Source organism: Carya illinoinensis, chromosome 13, assembly GCF_018687715.1.
Source record: "Carya illinoinensis cultivar Pawnee chromosome 13, C.illinoinensisPawnee_v1, whole genome shotgun sequence".
Classification (NCBI taxonomy): Eukaryota; Viridiplantae; Streptophyta; class Magnoliopsida; order Fagales; family Juglandaceae; genus Carya; species Carya illinoinensis.
The window spans coordinates 4,703,086-4,721,958 of record NC_056764.1 but is presented as its reverse complement, the minus strand read 5'-3'; the positions used below and the strand labels follow the sequence as shown (position 1 = coordinate 4,721,958).

Below are 18,873 nucleotides of genomic sequence, written 5' to 3'. Positions count from 1 at the left end.
GCTCATTAGACATCTTTTCATTGCCATGTAGTCAAAGTCTTACCACTCGAAAACAAAAAACAAAGAACATTAACCGATGGAATGAGATAAAGGTACTAGATAATGTTCTTATGCATGTGCTTTTGTTGTTTTCCCCCCTTCTCTTTGAGCTGAACGTTTGCAAGAATGTCAAAAGAATAAAAAGGTGTAACAAAAACAAATGAAAAATGCAAGTCTGATAGGTTTAGGGCCATTCAGTAGGGGACACTACGTGGTATCAAGCCCCTATTCATTTGTTCCTTTTTTCTTTCTCTGGGTCCACTCAAGCACTTAAGTTTCTTGGTTATGGTCAACTGCATTTGCATTTGCATTGCAAGCACGCACGGCTCAAAGTTTCACGTCCTTCTAGTTTATAAACGCAATCCTCACTTCTTTTGATTTGACTGTATATATGTGGGGTTTCACAAAGAAGATATGCATGCATGGTTAGCACGCGATCGAGGAGTGAATGTTCACAAAGAAGGGAGAGTTTTGTTGCAAGCAACAAGGAGACCACCACCTTGATTAACTCAAAGCCTTGAAAAAGAGAGATGAACACGGTTAAAGAATGCATATAGAGTAATGCTTTGATGTTGATGGGATGCTCAGATTATACATTTCTCAAGCTTTTGGGCCAAAGAGAAGGGAAGGAACTTGTCTGAGATGTTTCTTTTTTAGTGCCAACAAGATTAATTAAACACAGATTGATTAGGGGAGAGGGTCATTGAGAAGTGGGGACTGCTCCAATCCAAGATTTTGGAGCACAAAAAGAGGGAAATCCAGAACATGATGTCTTGTGAGAGCCCCCACTTTGCCAATTGAAAAGGAACCGGTCTTCGCCAATTCTGGGAACTGTGCACTTTTCCAACAAGCAAATGCCGACATCTGCTGTGTCCTGTAGCTTATTCTTGAAAAGAATACCTCAACAAACATAATTAGTATCTTATAATCCTTGGGGACCAGCAGGCTTATGGGCACCTTTTCAATTGATTCTATTCCTTGTGCTGGGGATTAATACTATTCCTTTTCTACTGGGAATGGAAAATTCATATGCTTTGTGGTTGTTTGACTGACAGATGACGATGAGCAGGGTTTTGGGTCTAAGGCTTTGAATTTGACTACAGGCATGCAGCTGGCGCCTCTCCATAAATTGGGCAAGACTGATTCATCGAAGCAAAGTTCCTTTTGTTACCATAATCATAAACATATGTACATGAGACCCGTAAGGATTGGTTTAAGAGCGACATATCTAGCAAGCTTTTTTCCTTTTTCTTTTTAAATGACATATATAGCAAGCTTCATATGTAATAATATATTTACCGTAAAAGTTATTATAATTTATAAATATAATTATCAAAATATGGAAACTTTTTAATGAAAACTTTTATTCTTAAGGCGGTATTGATGTCTAGAGCACACATGGTATAGTTTGATTTGGTAGGTAAATTTTAAGAAAAATGTTACAGTCGCAAATATATTACATAAAAGTGAACTCATAAACTGATATAGTTTTATATAATATGTTAGATATATTTTATAATAAAAATAACTTTACAATCTAACGTAGAACATCATACCATATTTAAAATTTATTATAATAAAATTTGCTGAAGTACTCCTGATTTGATACTCATTTTCAAAAACTAGGTATTGATATGGGTACCATGCAATACTGGAGTGTCATAGATGTAGGGGCGGCAATATGTTAAACGATTCGTTAATTCAACATGAACACGACACGATAATAGCGGGTTAGAGTTTAGTCTTAATGGATTCGGGTCAAAACGGGTTGACTCGTTAAGACACGATTGCTTAACGGGTTGATAACGAGTCAACCCGTTATGACACGTTAATAAAATTAAAGTTATAAAATTACCCTTCTACTTAAAAGTAAAATTGTTTAAATTTTAATTTTGATATTTTTATTATTCAGATTATAATTTTAGACTTCTTGTTAGTTTTATAATTTTTATAGATATTGTGATTTTAATATTTATAAAAATTTATGTTAAATTTAATTAAGTCAAATAGGTTAATTTAATCCATATTTAACCCATTTACATAAACAGTTTAAAATGGATCGTATTGTATCATGTTAATTTATTTAGTAATATTCACTAATAGGTCAAAACAGATTAACACGATACGATACGTTATATTAATGAGTCATCTTAAGATTTGAAATTTTAACATGATAAATTTAACAAGTCAAATTAAAATTAATTTTTATAATATAGTATACATATTTTAACACCACAATATAAGCAGTTAACACGAGTTCACACCCAACATTTAGCGCATAGTTCCAGGCGAAGCAAAAGTGCCCAAGTAACTTGACAAGGACTTCGTAGTATTTTGCTTTCTGCGCGCGCACACACGTGGGCTCACTTTCCCTGTAATCATTGATCATCATCTTCTCTCTAATTCTGACACATACTACTTTCCAGTCTTCTCTTCAATCTAAAGTTCAAAAGCCACCCATAATAGAGATAACAAAAAAGAAGCAGAAAATAACTCCAAAAACCAAAAGGAGTTAGAAGAAGAGATCTTTTCTGCGGCAATAAAAAGAAAAAAAACGAAGTATTAAAACTGCCCAATCACAGCGTTTCATGAAAAGTGTTAGTAGTTGGGACTTTGAAGGGACGTGTGAGGTTCCATTTCCATTCCCATTTTTGACTGTTTATTTTTATTTTATTTTCTTTAATTTTCCCCTTAAAGAAAATCCCAAGACCCGTTGCACGTAAATCTTACAGCCTCTCTGGTTTCGTTCATTCCTGGAAGAAGACCCAGTTTTAAGCCATTAATTCCACTGTCGCTATCAGACAGACTATCGTTTCTAGAGCATCGAATATTCAGGTTCTTTTTTTTTTTTTTTTTTTCCCTTGTCTCCCCACATCTATCTCAATTTTCTATGTATGCTACTATCGTTCCAGGAAACTAGCATACACTATAATATTGCATGTTTATAATAAACGAACTGCTTACCTGGGCAGTTGACTTTCTTGGGAAAACCCATTTGGGCTGTCAACCTCTCTCGTGCGTTGCCACCCTCTTCCTTTCTTTAAGAACGCCATAGTGAGAATGCGCATATTCTTCTTTTCTGGTAATTTCTGATTCTTTATGTTAAGAAACGATTGGGTGTTATGCCTTCTTTCTGAATGTGGAGGTTCATGTCCTTCTTTTAATCTTTCTGTGGTTTGAACCAGTACATTATTTCTTGGCTTCAAAATGTACATCTTCTTTTTCTTGATTTAGTCTTAAAGCAATGTTTTTTTGGTCGTCTTTAAATGAAGTTGACATCTTTCTTAATAAAAGGACTAGATGGGGACTTTAGATGTTCTCTTATGCATATTATAATCTATTTTCAATCAATTATCAATGGCTGTATTTCTATTTTCTTAACGAATGCAAGTCTGAACAATTGAATGGTGTATCTATATCTTTGTTTCTGAAGGTTTATGATTTGGGGTATGCCAGATTGATGCGATTTCAGAAATGACTCTAACGAACCAAGACGGGAAGAAGAAGGTCTTTATTCTTATTTTAAATCTCCCAAACTTGTTTTTTGACATTCTTTTGGTTTCAAGTTTCTTCTCCACAATGGGTTTGTAGAAAATGATCTATGAATATTGAATGGGCAGGCTCCTTTTATCTGTTTTATGTATAACAGATGTCATTCATTCGGTCATTTATTCTTCTCCATGTGATTTCAGTCATTCATTCGGAATATCTTTGCCAGAAGGGAGAGAAATGATAGGGAAATGAATAAAGGCACATTTGATTTCCCTGGTTAGTGCCATGACATTCCTGCTCAAGAGATTGGCATATCATCCTTATATCTGTATTTTTTTTTTTTTTTTGTTGAAAGCATATTTCTGTCTGAATCCCTTCATAAACGTGAATGTGATCTCTTTGTCAGACGAGAAACTCAAACATTTTTTTTCCTTATTTTGTTGTATGGATGATGCCAGCTGCTTTATCGAGAAAGTGAATGAATTACTTTTCCCTTGAATGGATCTTTTCTTCTATTCTTTGTTTTGGTAATTTAATTTTGAAAAAATGCTCCAAAACTGAAACAGGTTAAATAGCAAGGAACCTCTTTTAAAAATAAAAATAAAGAAAAAGTAAAAGATAAGGGAACAGAAATGACAGAAAAAGAGGGGCGTGATGCCAATTTGCTTTAAAATGAAGAATATGTTCATGTTGTAAATTTAAGCTAGGGTAAGTAAGGAATCAAGAATGGTACATCTGTGTGTGTGTGTGTGTGTGTTTTGTGCAAGTTGATCCTTATATTGTTTCTGCTGTCAGTCAAAATTATGTGGAGTTTGAGAATAGCTGGTTTTTTCACCTACACAGCAAACAGTTCCCATCTCAAATTGCTTCAAGTATTATTAAAAACCAACTTTTTTATGTCAATCATCTTTTTTTCATCATTTAATATTCTTCTGCTTGTTTATACTTGCAGAAGCAGAGTCTGATCCAAGGCTTAAAAGTCTAGTTTTTACTGGCACAGGACATTCGATGCCTCTTAGTCAAGACGTTCAGACTTTTAGGTACTCAAAAGATGATATTTTTCTTCCTTTTTGTAAGTTTATTCATTTCATGGAGCACCGGTACCACTGATATGTATGCACACATATATGTATATGTTTTAAAATTATTCTAACCTGAACATTCCATTTCTTGTTTTTGTATTTAGAGTCTTTGTAGCAACATGGAATGTAGGTGGGAAATCTCCCAATAGCGACCTTAATCTGGATGATATTCTTCACGCAGATCAATCAGATATATATATCTTGGGGTACTCTCTCTCTCACTCTCTCGCCTGTCATTTAGAACCAACGTTAATATATCATTATGTTATTTTTTGAAGTTTGAATGTATATCCTATGAACCAATTCCATCAGAACACCCCCCCCCCCCTCCCCCCCAAAAACAACAACAAAACTAGAAACGAAAAAAATGAATTCCAAATGAATTCCTTTGACAAGTGGAATCCTCTGAGCCCTGAGGTGTCTCACATGGTGATTTTAAAACAACTTTACTGAAAAATTGTTGACAATACTCAATTTGGTTGCATGGCACTTGTTTTGATGGGGGTGGATATATCAAAAAAGGAAAAAAAAAGGGGGGGGGGGGGGGGGGGGGGGGGGGGGGGGGGGGGAGGAGAGAGATGTGGACTGAAGTTTTAGTGCCAACCTTGCAGTGTTACACAATAGTTTAGAAACAATCTACTATGAGCTCGTAATTGGGGAATTTTTTTTCTTTATCATAATTGAATTGAATATGTCCATGCTACTTACTGTTCTGGCCTGTAATCTGATTGTTTTTTGAATTGTCAGTTTTCAGGAAATTGTTCCTTTAAATGCTGGAAATGTCCTAGTCATAGAAGATAATGAGCCTGCAGCGAAATGGTTAGCCCTGATTAATCAGTCACTTAACAAATCACCGGAGGTGGCATCAAGAGGATTAAAACCCACTTTATCCCTTGGTAGTTCCTTGTTCTTCTCAAAGTATTCCCTTAAAAAGATCAGTAAGACTTTTAGGACAGAGAGCGGAAGGAGGCTGAAGGCTTGCAACTGCAATCTTGAATTAGAAAGGAAGCAGAGTAAGGATCTCTGTTTTCGATGCCAACAATCGCATATAAGCGAAGATGACTTTTCTTCAGAAGAGGATGATGATGTACCTAATGGAATTGACATTGCGGAAATTCCTTTTCCCTCAAGTACCAACCAGATGAATTACAGTCTTGTAGCCAGTAAACAAATGGTGGGAATTTTTGTCACTGTTTGGGCAAGGAAGGAGCTTGTACAGCATATAGGCCACTTGAGGATCTCCTGCATTAGTCGTGGGATTATGGGCTGCCTTGGAAACAAGGTATTGTTGATTATTTTTTGTCCTATGATTTGTAGATATTCATGTGTGTGTGTGTGTGTGTGTGTGTGTATTTATAATATATTTGGGAATGTCACATGCTTACAATACCATCTATGTCATTGTACTGCTGATTCTATGGTGGCAGGGGTGTATTTCTGTGAGCATGTCATTCCATCAGACAAGCTTTTGCTTTGTCTGCAGCCACTTGGCATCTGGAGAGAAGGAGGGGGATGAACTGAGAAGAAATATGGATGTCATTGAGATATTGAAAAACACTCAGTTTCCAAATATCTGCAGATCAGTTCACAGTAGGGTGCCAGAGAAAATCCTTGAACATGAGTGAGCATCCATGAAATTATTGATTAAATAGCGTCTTTGGTAATTCTTATATCAAAGCTTGTTACTAAATGTTTTCTTCACTACTTGGAAAAATGGCCTCAGTCGGGTCATTTGGTTAGGGGACTTGAATTACCGAATAGCTTTGAGTTACTCGGACACAAGAAAGCTCCTGGAGGAGAATGCCTGGGATGCACTTCTGGACAAAGATCAGGTAGATGACTTTGGCATATGAAAACAACAAGAATTCGGTTTGGAGGTTGGACAACTTATGGAAGTCCAAATTTTGTTTCCGTGTGCTTTATACAATTTGGACAGCCCCCTGTAGTTCATATTACAATTTTGTTTCTGTTTCTGATTCATTACCTTTAAAAAGAGAATATGATAGTAATCAATACAACTTCCAGGAAAAATCTGAGATCATATCATGTAATAGGATTTCGCATTCCATCACCTTGCTGATAATTTCCTATTTTGCTATCGTCAACCATGAAGTTGTTCCTTCAAATGCATTGTTAATTATGGTTTAAGAAGATGACTTTATTCTCTGTAATATTTATTGGCAGAACCTTATCTTTTTTCATCATTACAATACTTCAAAAATTAGACCAATGCTACACTTCATCCTAAATTTTATCATCTTCAGTCACACATGACGATGTGGCAGATTTTAAGTGCCTTTATATATTTAGCATTTAAATAGACAACCACTTAAAGTGTGCCACATTAGCGTATGTGATTTGGGATGATGAAGAATAGGATGAAGAACATCATTTTTCAAAAATAGTATTTCTTGGAATATTGAAGATTATAAAATGTGAAGTACTTGGCTTTAAATGATATGATAATCAATATAATACTTCATATTACTTTAGATAACAAAACAAAGTATTTTGTTTTTTAGATCAAACAACCTGGTAAAGCTTGGCTTGCCGGGACTTTAAACAAATTCTCTGAGCTTTTGACTGTCTCTGTTGCCGTGTGCTTTCTTTGTTGCTTCATGTGCTCTACTCATTATTGTTTATTTACTTTTATAGCTAAAAATTGAAAGAGAAGCAGGGAGAGTATTCAAGGGATGGAAAGAGGGTAAGATCTACTTTGCCCCCACGTACAAATACTCTTGCAATTCAGACACCTATGCTGGAGAGACGAAAAAATCAAAAAAGAAAAGGAGAACTCCTGCTTGGTATGTATAGAAAATATTTTTTTCCGACATAATAAAGCTTTTTGTGCAAAAATCTTAGAAGTTAATAATTGCAGGTGTGACAGAATACTATGGCATGGAACTGGGATGCAGCTGCTTTCTTACATACGTGGGGAGTCCAAGTTTTCTGATCACCGGCCTGTTTGTGCAACATTTTTGGTGGATGTTGATGTTGTATCAGGTGGACTAAATAAGGGATTATCTGGCTCTAACATGAAAGTTAGGATTGAAGAGCTTTTATCTCCAACTAGAAATCTATTCATTGAATAAGGTGCAATTTCCCGCACAAAGTATTATGATTTTAGTTCCGTTTAGTGGTGACTTTAAGGAGGGGTACCCCAATATCGAGAAAAAGCATGGAGAGGCCCTATAGGTAAAGAAAAAGGAGTGCGCGTTTCTTGGTGTCTTTTGTGGGTTCTAATCCTTATCATGGAGATGGAGCCTGTTTTGTGAGATCATTAGAATTATATAGCATGGTTTAGTTAGTTTCAGATCTTTCAATTCGTGTTAGGAATGTTGTTTGATTGTTTCTCATATATATCATCAGGTACCGGTGCACTTAACACAGTCATCAAAAGATTGAAGTAACATTCTAATTTTGTTTATCATGTGAGATTAAGTAGGAAGAAAAGCATAGAGATTGGTGCGGAATCATTGCAAGTTGGGCAACCTGTACAGCATTTTGGAACTGTGCTAGTGTAAATAGCTCTTCGATAAGCAACATATTTATTGAGAAATGCACCTGAGTATTAGTGATTCTGTATTTTGACACTTGAGAGGCAAATGGTTGGTGATGCTTGTGTATCGGAGAGATTACACTTTATGCCTCATTATATTTGTTATGTAACTTCAGTTATATCTTAATGGCAGACATGGGATAAAAGCTTCAAGGAGGTTTTCATCCATTTGCATTGCATTTCAGATATGAAAAAAAAGAAAAAAAAAAAAAAAAGGATGCATATATGCTGCTAGCTTGTGCAACTCAAAATTCAAATGCTTGTCCTCACCTGGTTTGATTTTAGATTCACAAGTATTGACTGGACCTGATCTGTGTTGAACCGTTATTAATTGTAAATACAATATGTTCATTGTCAGAGTGAGAGTACAATAAGAATCTGCTCAATTTAAATAAGGATGACACTTTGAATCGAATCATAGGTGAACATAACCGAGTATTGATTATTTTATGAATGAGAGCATTTAGTTTCAAAGTTCTCTGTCACTTGCAAGTTGGACTAGTCAGATTATTATTTATTTATTGTTCCCTGTCAAATTTTTTTGTTGTTCCTGCGTCATTCACCATATCTTGGTATGCCATTTTAATGGTTGTAAATTAGTTAGGAGGTAGAATCCAAAGTAGACAACCAACCATTTGTAACTAAATCACGTGCATTATCACATGATTGATTGTAATGTAAACCAATCTCTGGGAATATAGCTTTGGAAATTGGAAGCTGCAATAATCAAAGATTCATCACATGACAAACCTGCACTAATCTCAGTTTTTAATTAATAAGAATTCCTCGATCCTAAGAAATTATCTTGGAAGGCTTTATTAGAAGTTGCCTCAACTCATCATTTCCCCAAGCATCAGCAAGAAGATATCCTCTAGAGTCTGCAAATCATGACATCCTACTTCAAATCATTGAGTACAGTAATCTTTGCCATTACATTGATGTTTTCACTTGCAGTTAACATGGCTCAAGCCAGGGTTCATCCATCTTCTATGTCTTCAACATTGCCTTCATCTTCTCGAGACCTCCTACATTCACACTCGGAACAGAAGAATCCGAGTACAACTGGCCGGCCCATGGTTGACAGTCTTCGTAGAATACCTCCTAGTGGTCCCAATCCCACGCAGAACAAGTAATCTTACCTACCTTCGCGAGTATACTCATGGATTTTCCCAATATATCTGAAAATTTACACCAAGTCATGTTTCTGTTCTAGGTGGCCCAGGCCAAAGCCTCGGACAATAGGCTGAAGACTTACAGTAGCTTGAATCTGTCAAGGCTTAGATATGGGTCTGAAAGATATAATATGCACTTATTTTTTTATATTCAGTTATGTTAGTTTAGAAGTAGGCTAGCTATCTGTGTCTATCTATCTATAACTACTTTTACTAGGCGAAATATAAGATTAGGAACAACAGAAAGAACAATGCAAAATGACATTATCTTCAAAAGCAATGCAGCTAGCTAGCTAGGAACAACTGGTTTTGATTTGATGCTTTGTAAGATTGCTTGTAGTCATGTAGGTACGCAGCTTATTGTGCTTCAGAGTTTTTGTAACTTGAAAAAGTTATCTATTCATGATTCATCATCTAATGTAATCAGCAATATGTTTAGTTTCTGAAAAGTTCGTCAGGAAGTTGCCAAGATCTTGTCTGCCACAAATTCGATCGTTTTTACCTAGCTAGGATGTTCTGATAGCCCTGCGAAAATTGGGATTTTTGCAGCAGCAAGTGTTGCCAAAAAGAAATGGATTGTGTACGAACATTTCAACCATCACTAAAGAAAGCTCGTAGTACTATGCAGTACTGTGAGAAAGAGAGAGCTTCGCCTCATGAATACTACTACATTAATAATGCTTCACTTTTTTTTTAGCTTTTTAGTTAGTTGCAGATGAATATATAGTACGTACTCTTTATAGCATAAAACCAACTAAGAAGTACTTTCTTTCTGTATCGATAATCAAGAGCACATGAAACATCATGTAACAGATGATGCAAGAATTTGACCATAAAGATTCGAAGCAGTCCACTGCCAAAATGGCTGCGACTGCTTGCAAAACCAAGGAAAGAGTGACTAGATTATTTGCATCAACTTGGAGTTCTTTCCATGCTAGCTTTAGTTGAGGGGCTGTAAGTTAAGAGTCCTTGGTTTGCAGTCTTTCCAAGCCCTTTTTTCAATGTCTTTATATCCCCCATGCATGCACCCATCCCGGCCCCTCGATCTCAAGTTTCAAGAACCCCAAATTTGGATTTTGTCACTAATTCTGGATCCTCAAATATTTTGTCCCGATCATTTTAAACTTATATAAAAGTGCAATATAAATGATCTTTTTATCATATATTGTTTGATTCACCCATGCAATCATAATGCGATCCACACATTTGGCCGGGGTTGTCGTTTTATTTCATTGACCCCATGCATGAGGAGGACAATACGATCGAGGGAGTAGTCACGAGTCTACAGAGTACTCTTCCAGAATTAAACTGGGGGCAATACAAGGGACATGATAGTGGTAGCTTTAGCTAACGGTATTGGTGCCTGCGTCAACCTCATCTTGAAATCTGCGCCTAGATATATAAAAGATTAGCATGCATGCATGCATGGAGTTCTCATCACTTCTTTTTCACCTTCGTATAATCATGTGGTGTGCAACTTTCTGCTTGTCGGATTAATGTGGAGATTGATATCTTTTAAGTAGATTTTATTAATACATGGGAAACAACTATTAATCGACGTCATGAATACAAATCATCTCAACGAATTAAATGATTTAATTCTAAAAGATCAATATATAGGCATATATATATATGTATCTTAATTCTAAACTTTATAATATTTATTTAATATTATTTATTTATATTTTTAATTAATATAAACGATACTAAATGAATTACATATATAATTAATTTGATAATACTAATACTAATTTCCAAATGGAACGGCAAATTTGAACAGAAAATCATGGATCGGGATATCTCAATTCCCGATGGATGTAGAAGTACCTACTAGCATCCTAATTTCCGGCCATGACTGTACTTGCAAGTTGCTGCCATAACTACATTATTGACTGTCCCATCTTTGAATTCTCAAATCGACACGCCAAACACCCCCCTCCCCCTTCCTTGCCATTACTTTCACGCGCATTTGTACGTCCTTTTCTCTGCTTATCTATACCTATATACCAACTACTACTCACTGTCCTCCGTGCCAAAACAAAGAATTAGCAACTAGCAGTCTTGGGCAGATTGAGTTTATCATCACAAACACAATGCCAAAACCACCATTTTTCCTCTTTAATCTCATCCTTTTTTTTCTTCTTTCACTTTCGTTGGCTCTGTATAGTACCTCGGCCCAGTCCTCTCCACAGTCGCCTTCTGCTGCATGCAAATCTACTCTTTACCCCAAACTCTGCCGTTCCATCCTCTCCACCATCCGCTACTCGCCGTCCGACGCTTACGATTACAGCAAGTTTTCCGTGAAGCAATGTCTGAAGCAAGCACGTAAAACGTCAGACCGGATCGGCCACTACCTAACCCAAAAAGAGCGACGCTCGTCGATGGGCCACGCTGAGACTGGAGCACTCGAGGATTGCCGGCAGCTCTCCCAGCTCAACGTGGAGTACCTGGACTCCATCTCCGCCGAGCTCAAGTCAGCCGAGTCGATGAACGAAGAGCTGGTGGAGAGAGTGCAGACGCTGCTGAGTGCGATAGTGACGAACCAGCAGACATGCTACGAAGGGCTCGAGGATTCCGAGAGCAGCATTGTGGGCGCATTGTCAGAACCGCTGAACAACGTGACTCGGCTGTACAGTGTGTCACTTGGGTTGGTGACACATGCATTGGATCGGAATCTGAAACGAAACAAGCGGAAAAAGGGCTCTCATGGTGGATTTACGTCGACCAAGGCACACCCTGATCGAGAACGACTTGAAACTCTCATCAAGGTATTCAATTTAATTATATTGCTGATCATGATGATCTTGTTCTTCCTGCTTGAGTACTGCTTGGCTAATTATTTTTATGTTCAGTAAAAATATGAAAACCTTGAAGCATAGGATTTGAGTTAATTATAAGTACGTCATACACAGTTTACATAATTAAATGTTTTATATTAATGTCTATGCTTCCAGAATGTTCAAAACCTACACGTAGGCAAGCTCTGATCATATCCCGGTCATGAGTTGATCCTTTCAGTCACATTTCCATCTAAATTAGCTAGCTTAGCACATGCATGTACATGCCATTAGAGTATTGGCATCGGCTTCATCAAAGCCATCTCTAAAATTTGATTTCATAAAATCAAAACCTCCTTAACCATAACCCCACATTAAATTAGCCATTAAATTCATCAAAATAATAATATAATGAATTAACTTTTTTCTATTTCCATTAATCCACATAGTTTCGCTCGTCCATATCCCAGATATACCAGAAATAATTAGTGCTTTGAAACCCAAGTCCAATCCTTTTTGGCTATAAGCCTGCCCAGACTCACAATAATTATCTTAAACAAAAATTCTTTGAAGTGGGAATCGTACCTTCGATGGTCATCATCATTGTTAGAAGAGGAAAGCACTCAAATTCACCGGGGAAGAGATGCGATGATGGAAACGGTTCTGCAACCCTCGGTGTCAGGATTAAACTGAAATAAATAAATAAAATATTTGATATGTGAACAGTAACTCACAAATAAAAATTGTCTGTTTTACTGCAGTTCAAAGTTTCCTATATATCCTTTGATGAAGCCAATGCAACTGTATTTAGAAGATTTGAGCTATATTATACATTTAACTGAACTTTTAATGAAGCTAATACCAATGCTATTAAGGCATTAAATAAGCTCGAGAATTTAGTAATAAAAGAAGCTAGTAATTATTTTATACGTACCTAAAAAATAAAATAAAGGTCAACAATGTGGGTCGGGTGAAAAGTCAAACAATGCGATGAGCTGACAGCTTGGCACTCCTGCAAGCATACCATCATGCACATTTTAATTTCAACTTGCCTGTTAATTCAGGCACTGTGCACGTACGTACGGCGGTGCCATTATTGTAGAGCTTTGAGCAGTGAGCATCATTTACACTTGCCGCGTTCAAAGGTTACTAACTTACTATACTATATCAATTAACTTTAGTTTTGCATTCGGTGGGGAAAGATTAATATGATCTATAGCCACCAGCCCTGCAGAACAACTTCTTCTCATGTCTTATCTCCTGTCCTGCATACATATATATATATATATATATATTCTAAACATGAGAATAATACGAACACATGAGTAAGGATATTATATCAGGATATGATCAGTATATACCCATAGCCGTTCCGGAAACAGATAATCTTATCTAACTTCTCATGCTCATGACGTGTAGTACGTGGTTTCTGATCTCATATGTCTGGTCATTTTCTCTGAACAGCGAAACCTCTTTCTATTGATTTTCCCAATTAAATCAATGAAGTTTTTAATAGCTAGCGTATTGGCAGGGTACTGTCTCGGTAATCTATTCTTAAAACATATATATATTAATGATGCCTTATATATATATGTATATATATATATACGCGTACCAGCTATATATTATATATAGGTTTGGTGGGCGATGGGGGATAATTAATTACAGTTTTGACCATATTTATCTTATGAACGTTGGATCAGGGCAATGCGACCCTTCGGGAAAGCAAAAAATAAAAAGAAAAAAAGAATATCGGAATATTAGACGATCGAGAACAAGAAAGAGACATCGTAACGTGCCCACACCAGCAGGCCAACTTGTTCAGATTCCCCATTCCGTCTGGCTTAGAATTAAGCTGCAACTTGATCTACCTCTATCTACCCAAAAAATTTGTTAAAACAAGTAGAAATTTGTTACCATTATTTAGTATTCATATTAATGAAGGTCGCTAGCTTGATTTAATTCATTATTTATAAATTACTCTCCCTATAATATTTTTAGGTATTATAAAATTAAAATGGAGGTTATTTTTTCTAGAGTTTTCAACTTGCAAACTTGTGCGGAGACTGCTGATATCACAAGAGTTTATTTGTACGAAGAATTTAATTTTTTTTTTTAATATAATAACATGTTGATAGAGCATATATATCAGAGTGTGTATCTTCCTTAATGACTTGTAAATAGAATTATTCTTGTTTAATTCTTTAGGCATTTTAGTTTTCACGTACATGATCATGCTGTTCACTTGCCTTAATTGGCTATTGTCATTGTCAGTCTTTCTACACGGATACAATTGGCCGGCCGGCGTGCTGTACTCATGCCCAATTACAGCGAATACATGATGATCATTGTTAAAAATTGAAAATTCTAATTATGTATGTAATTAGATGATCGAACTCAAATATTTATTTGGGTTTGCTTTTAGATTAGAAAGAATTAAAGTGAATCAATACTTTAATTTATTGCTGTAGGTACTGCGGAAAAACTACTGCAAAAAATCAAAGCAGCATTGCCCCACGAAGGAACGAATTCTTGGTGAATTAATGGAAGACGGTGGAATTCTTGTGAACGATACTGTGACTGTCGGCCTTTATGGTAAAGACAACTTCACCTCCATCAACGAGGCCATCGCATTTGCTCCGAATCAGTCAAAGCCTGAAGATGGATATTTCATTATCTATGCTAGAGAAGGATATTACCAGGAGTATGTAGTCGTACCCAAGCATAAGAAGAATATAATGTTGATTGGAGATGGTATCAATCGCACTGTGATTACAGGAAACCATAGTGTAATTGATGGCTGGACAACCTTTAATTCTTCAACCTTTGGTAAGTAAATTACATCCAACATGATCTCATATAGCTTTGATCAATAATAAATGGTACTTAATTTGTATATTGAGTTGACTCAAACGAATTGCATGCATGCATGATCATGCACAGCTGTTTCTGGAGATCGGTTTGTAGCAGTAGATGTTACGTTCAGAAACACGGCGGGTCCAGAAAAGAACCAAGCAGTAGCTCTAAGGAGCAATGCTGACCTCTCCACCTTCTATCGTTGTAGTTTTGAAGGCTACCAGGACACTCTCTATGCTCACTCTCTTAGACAATTCTACAGGGAGTGTGACATATATGGGACTGTAGATTTCATTTTTGGGAATGCTGCTGCTGTCTTTCAAAGCTGCAATATATATGCTCGAAAGCCATTGGCTAACCAAAAGAATTCCCTCACAGCCCAAGGCCGGTCTGATCCAGATCAGAACACTGGTATTTCCATCCACAACTGCACAATTGAAGCTGCACCAGACTTGGCCATGGCTTTGAACTCCACATTAAATTATCTGGGCAGACCTTGGAGGGTGTACTCCAGGACTGTGTACATGCAATCCTATATTGGTAGTTTGATTCATCCAGTTGGGTGGTTGGAATGGAATGGAACAGTTGGTATAGACACACTCTATTATGGAGAGTTTGAGAATTATGGGCCAGGTGCAGATACTGGTATGAGAGTTCACTGGCCTGGTTATAGTCTGATGAATGCTTCACAAGCTTTGAATTTTACAGTCTATAACTTCACAATGGGGTATACTTGGTTGCCTGATACTGATATACCCTTTTCAGCAGGGCTTGTGGAGATCATTTAAAACTAGATAGATTTCCATTCATTTTTCTGAATGTGCTGTAAATTTGCAATTATTTTTTTGAACTCTATAACTTCGAGAAATAATGGAAGTCTTCAGTGTTCTATCCTTCAAAATTGACTTGAATAAACGCCCTTACTGGACTCATATTTTAGGTCTATGGAATCTTGCTTGTGTTCAAATTGAGAAATATTTTAGGTATAAAAAGATTACACAAAAATAAATCTACAAAATAATGTAGTTTGATGAGATAAGTTAGATTGTAAAGTTATTTTTATCGTGATATAGATTTAATAGATTGAGTGAAGTCAAGCCATTTTATGAGTTTAATTTTGTGTAATCCATTTTGCTTATGTGACATTTTTCTTTGAAATTTGTTTGTTTCCATTCTTTTGTAGATTTTATTTTATTTTATTTTATGTTCATTGATATAGTTTAACAATGTTAGACAGAATGATACATATGCTGCATTATCAAATAGCATATGCATGGAAACCAGCATCGATCTCCTCTGTTAAAATTCTGATGAAAGCTTGAGATTTCTGCCCTGTGGATTTCATTTTCATTCGAAGTACCAAAACCAAGTTAGATTGTGTGATCTTATTCCAAATTCTTTTCAATCAATGAATCATATGGTAAGAGGTCAAGAAATAAAACAATTAAGACTGAAAATAAAACAGTTATAAGAAGGGTGGGAAAAAAGAAGCAGCAGAAGACAGAGATATAAAAGACCAAAAACCAAACATCTCTTCCAAACGATCGAAAGACTGCATGAAAATTATCACAATCACAGGCCATATTTATAGGGTACGCCTGCGGCCTCTATCCAATAGTTCCCTTGAATGAACGAACCGACTGTAAATTTGCTGGCTATTTGATTGTTAATGGTTCTCAACCCCTTCCACTTAACTCTATTCCTTGTGTAAGAACTGGGGCCTAATTTTGATACTCCGAATAGAATATGGTGCTTGGGGCTGATGTCCCTGTCCATGGTAACCATCCGTTGGGATCGATTAAGTTTCCTAGGTTGTTTCGGAGGAACACAGTTGTGGAGTAGTTCTTCCATGGCCGTCCAAGATATGTCTGGACAGATTTCAAGTCTCCAAAAGGTGATATGGTGCAATCTTGTATTGTGATTCCAGTATTCTGATTAGGGTCAATCTTCCCTTGAGCTGTGATGGTGTTCTGCTGCCCTGGCATGGGAACCTTGGCGAATATATTACAGTTCTGCAACACAACAGCGGAATTTCCAAAGATGAAATCAACTGTGCCGTAAATGTTGCATTCTCGGTAGAACTGTCGATTGGCGTGTGCATAGAGGGTGTCCTGGAATGCATCAATGTGACATCGGTAGAAGATTGATAGGTCTGAGTTTGACATTAGAGCCACAGCCTGATGCTTGATAGCACCCGCGTTGTTACGGAACCCCATATCTCGTGCAATGAAGCCCTTGCCAAATACAGCTAGTGCACGGAAAAGAAAATGTAATCCCTAATAAGTTTGGAAGTATCTCACATTTTTGCATTAAAAAAAAAAAAAAAAAACAGGAAGAATCTCTCGAATTTATGTTTGAAAGAATCTAAATTTAAAAAGAGATCAGACACTGTGAGGTAATAAACTCGAAAATCTTTGCTCCCATTTTCACATATCAGACTAATTAATCTGTGTAAGATAATGATTGCTATGATCACAAGAAGTCTTACCAAATGTTGCAGTTGAAAAAGTTGGGGTCCCGTCTACGAAGTTGAGATTCCCAGATACAATTGTTGAAGTCATTCCATCGCCAACCATTACCACGTTCCACTTTTCCTTGTCCACCTGCACTTTTTCGTAATAAACTCCTCTTTTCACGTAGATCACAAACCTCTTGTTGCTTTTCTCCGGAACATCCTTGAGCGCTGCAGTAATTGTTTTGTACTTACTAGATCCATCTTTCGCCACGACTATGTTGGCAATCTTTCTCAAATCGGCCGAACTTTGAAGCAGCTTCCGATCTTTTGGATGCAGCCACTCTGGCTCTTGATCATGGTGCTGCTCAGGGAAACTCATTAGCCGTCTTAGCTTCACAGAGCCAAAGACTTCCGATATCCATTTGGTGATGGCGAGGCTATTGCTGGTGAGTTCAGTAGAGTTCTTCAGGTGATTAGTAATGGCGGTCTTTAACGCTCCACTTGCACTCTCGAAGGCCTCTAAGCACGTTTCTTGGTACGTACCTGCAGAACTTAGCCATGTTTTGAGATCATCCATTACTTGAAACAACGATTTAGAACCAGCCGATAACGTGCCATTGAGATGATCCGCCGCAAGACTCAGAAGTTCGTGACAGTTCTCGAGAGCCTTGGCCGTCATGTTTTCATGGATTCCATCAAGAATGTCGGACTCAGATAAATGTTGAGCAGAATTCGATAATTCAGCCATGGCTGATTGGACTGCCAACTTGAATACCGCCGCAGGCTGGATCTCCTTGGAGTTGTCTAGAGAACTGAGGGTTCTTTGGCATGAATCCTGGTACAAGGTAACATCGCACATTGCTTTTATAGAAGAGGCAAGTGGTTGGTGGTCTACGCCGGCGCCTTTTTTGGCATCAGAACGATTAGAAGCAGTTCCAAGTACCGTAGCAACCACAACTCCGACGAGGATTATGGAGGATAAGCTTATGATTGCTATTCGCTTTCGGGTTTTCCGGCGAGCCTCGAGCCTTGCCTGCTCGGCTTCATCCAATTTGGCATAGGGACTAAAAGAAGACATATTTGTGTGGGTTCTCTTCTTGTCTTCTGCAATTGCAACAAGCTAGGGTTTTGATCTGATATATATTTATATGAAAGCAGGCATGACGAGATCGAGCACAAACAATGGCAATTTAACGCAGGTGATCTACGTGCGAGGCACTAGTACCACCCCGATGGAGGATAGATGCAGCCTAGACTCTTTGAAGGCTCGTTCGTTAGGAGTGCTTGTCATGTTATAGCCAGCACTTACTTTTTGAGGATGTGATCCATTACCCTATTTAGGCTTTACTCTCCAAGTTCATGAGTAAATAGAAATTATTATTATTATTATTATTATTATTATTATTTGAAAATTAAATATTAACACTGCCTATTTCAAGAA

At 37.0% G+C, this 18,873-nt stretch overlaps 3 protein-coding genes and 1 long non-coding RNA gene across 7 annotated transcripts; 2 read left to right on the top strand and 2 right to left on the bottom strand.

Moving 5' to 3' along the window:
- The first annotated feature begins 2,512 nt into the window (after nt 1–2,512).
- On the top strand, nt 2,513–9,813 carry LOC122291202 (type I inositol polyphosphate 5-phosphatase 10-like). 4 transcript variants are annotated; one of them, XM_043098842.1, is made up of 13 exons: nt 2,513–2,874; nt 3,012–3,121; nt 3,473–3,546; nt 3,732–3,807; nt 4,484–4,571; nt 4,718–4,819; nt 5,361–5,895; nt 6,041–6,234; nt 6,337–6,445; nt 7,269–7,417; nt 7,492–7,706; nt 7,983–9,301; nt 9,386–9,813. In XM_043098842.1, exons 3-11 carry the CDS (start codon nt 3,514–3,516, stop codon nt 7,703–7,705), a joined length of 1,500 nt encoding a protein of 499 aa, XP_042954776.1. In that variant the 5' UTR covers nt 2,513–2,874; nt 3,012–3,121; nt 3,473–3,513; the 3' UTR covers nt 7,706; nt 7,983–9,301; nt 9,386–9,813. The 4 variants fall into 4 exon arrangements, with proteins under 4 accessions (XP_042954776.1, XP_042954777.1, XP_042954775.1 ...); XM_043098843.1 differs by having other exon boundaries at nt 4,487–4,571; nt 7,492–9,301; XM_043098841.1 differs by having other exon boundaries at nt 2,514–2,874; nt 7,492–9,301.
- A 1,624-nt stretch (nt 9,814–11,437) lies between these two features.
- On the top strand, nt 11,438–15,920 carry LOC122291201 (probable pectinesterase/pectinesterase inhibitor 47). Its single transcript, XM_043098840.1, has 3 exons — nt 11,438–12,112; nt 14,593–14,950; nt 15,065–15,920. Exons 1-3 carry the CDS (start codon nt 11,438–11,440, stop codon nt 15,763–15,765), a joined length of 1,734 nt encoding a protein of 577 aa, XP_042954774.1. The 3' UTR covers nt 15,766–15,920.
- Nucleotides 11,453–12,893, bottom strand: LOC122291204. Its single transcript, XR_006236574.1, has 2 exons — nt 12,707–12,893; nt 11,453–12,080 (listed from the first exon to the last, which is right to left on the bottom strand). It is a non-coding gene; the product is annotated as an uncharacterized LOC122291204 (long non-coding RNA).
- Nucleotides 15,921–16,416: 496 nt separating the features above from the next.
- Nucleotides 16,417–18,693, bottom strand: LOC122292834 (putative pectinesterase/pectinesterase inhibitor 24). Its single transcript, XM_043101371.1, is given in 3 exon segments — nt 16,417–16,701; nt 16,704–17,225; nt 17,466–18,693. Coding segments are annotated over 3 exon segments (1,719 nt in total). The 5' UTR covers nt 18,511–18,693; the 3' UTR covers nt 16,417–16,549.
- Between the last annotated feature and the right edge of the window lie 180 nt (nt 18,694–18,873).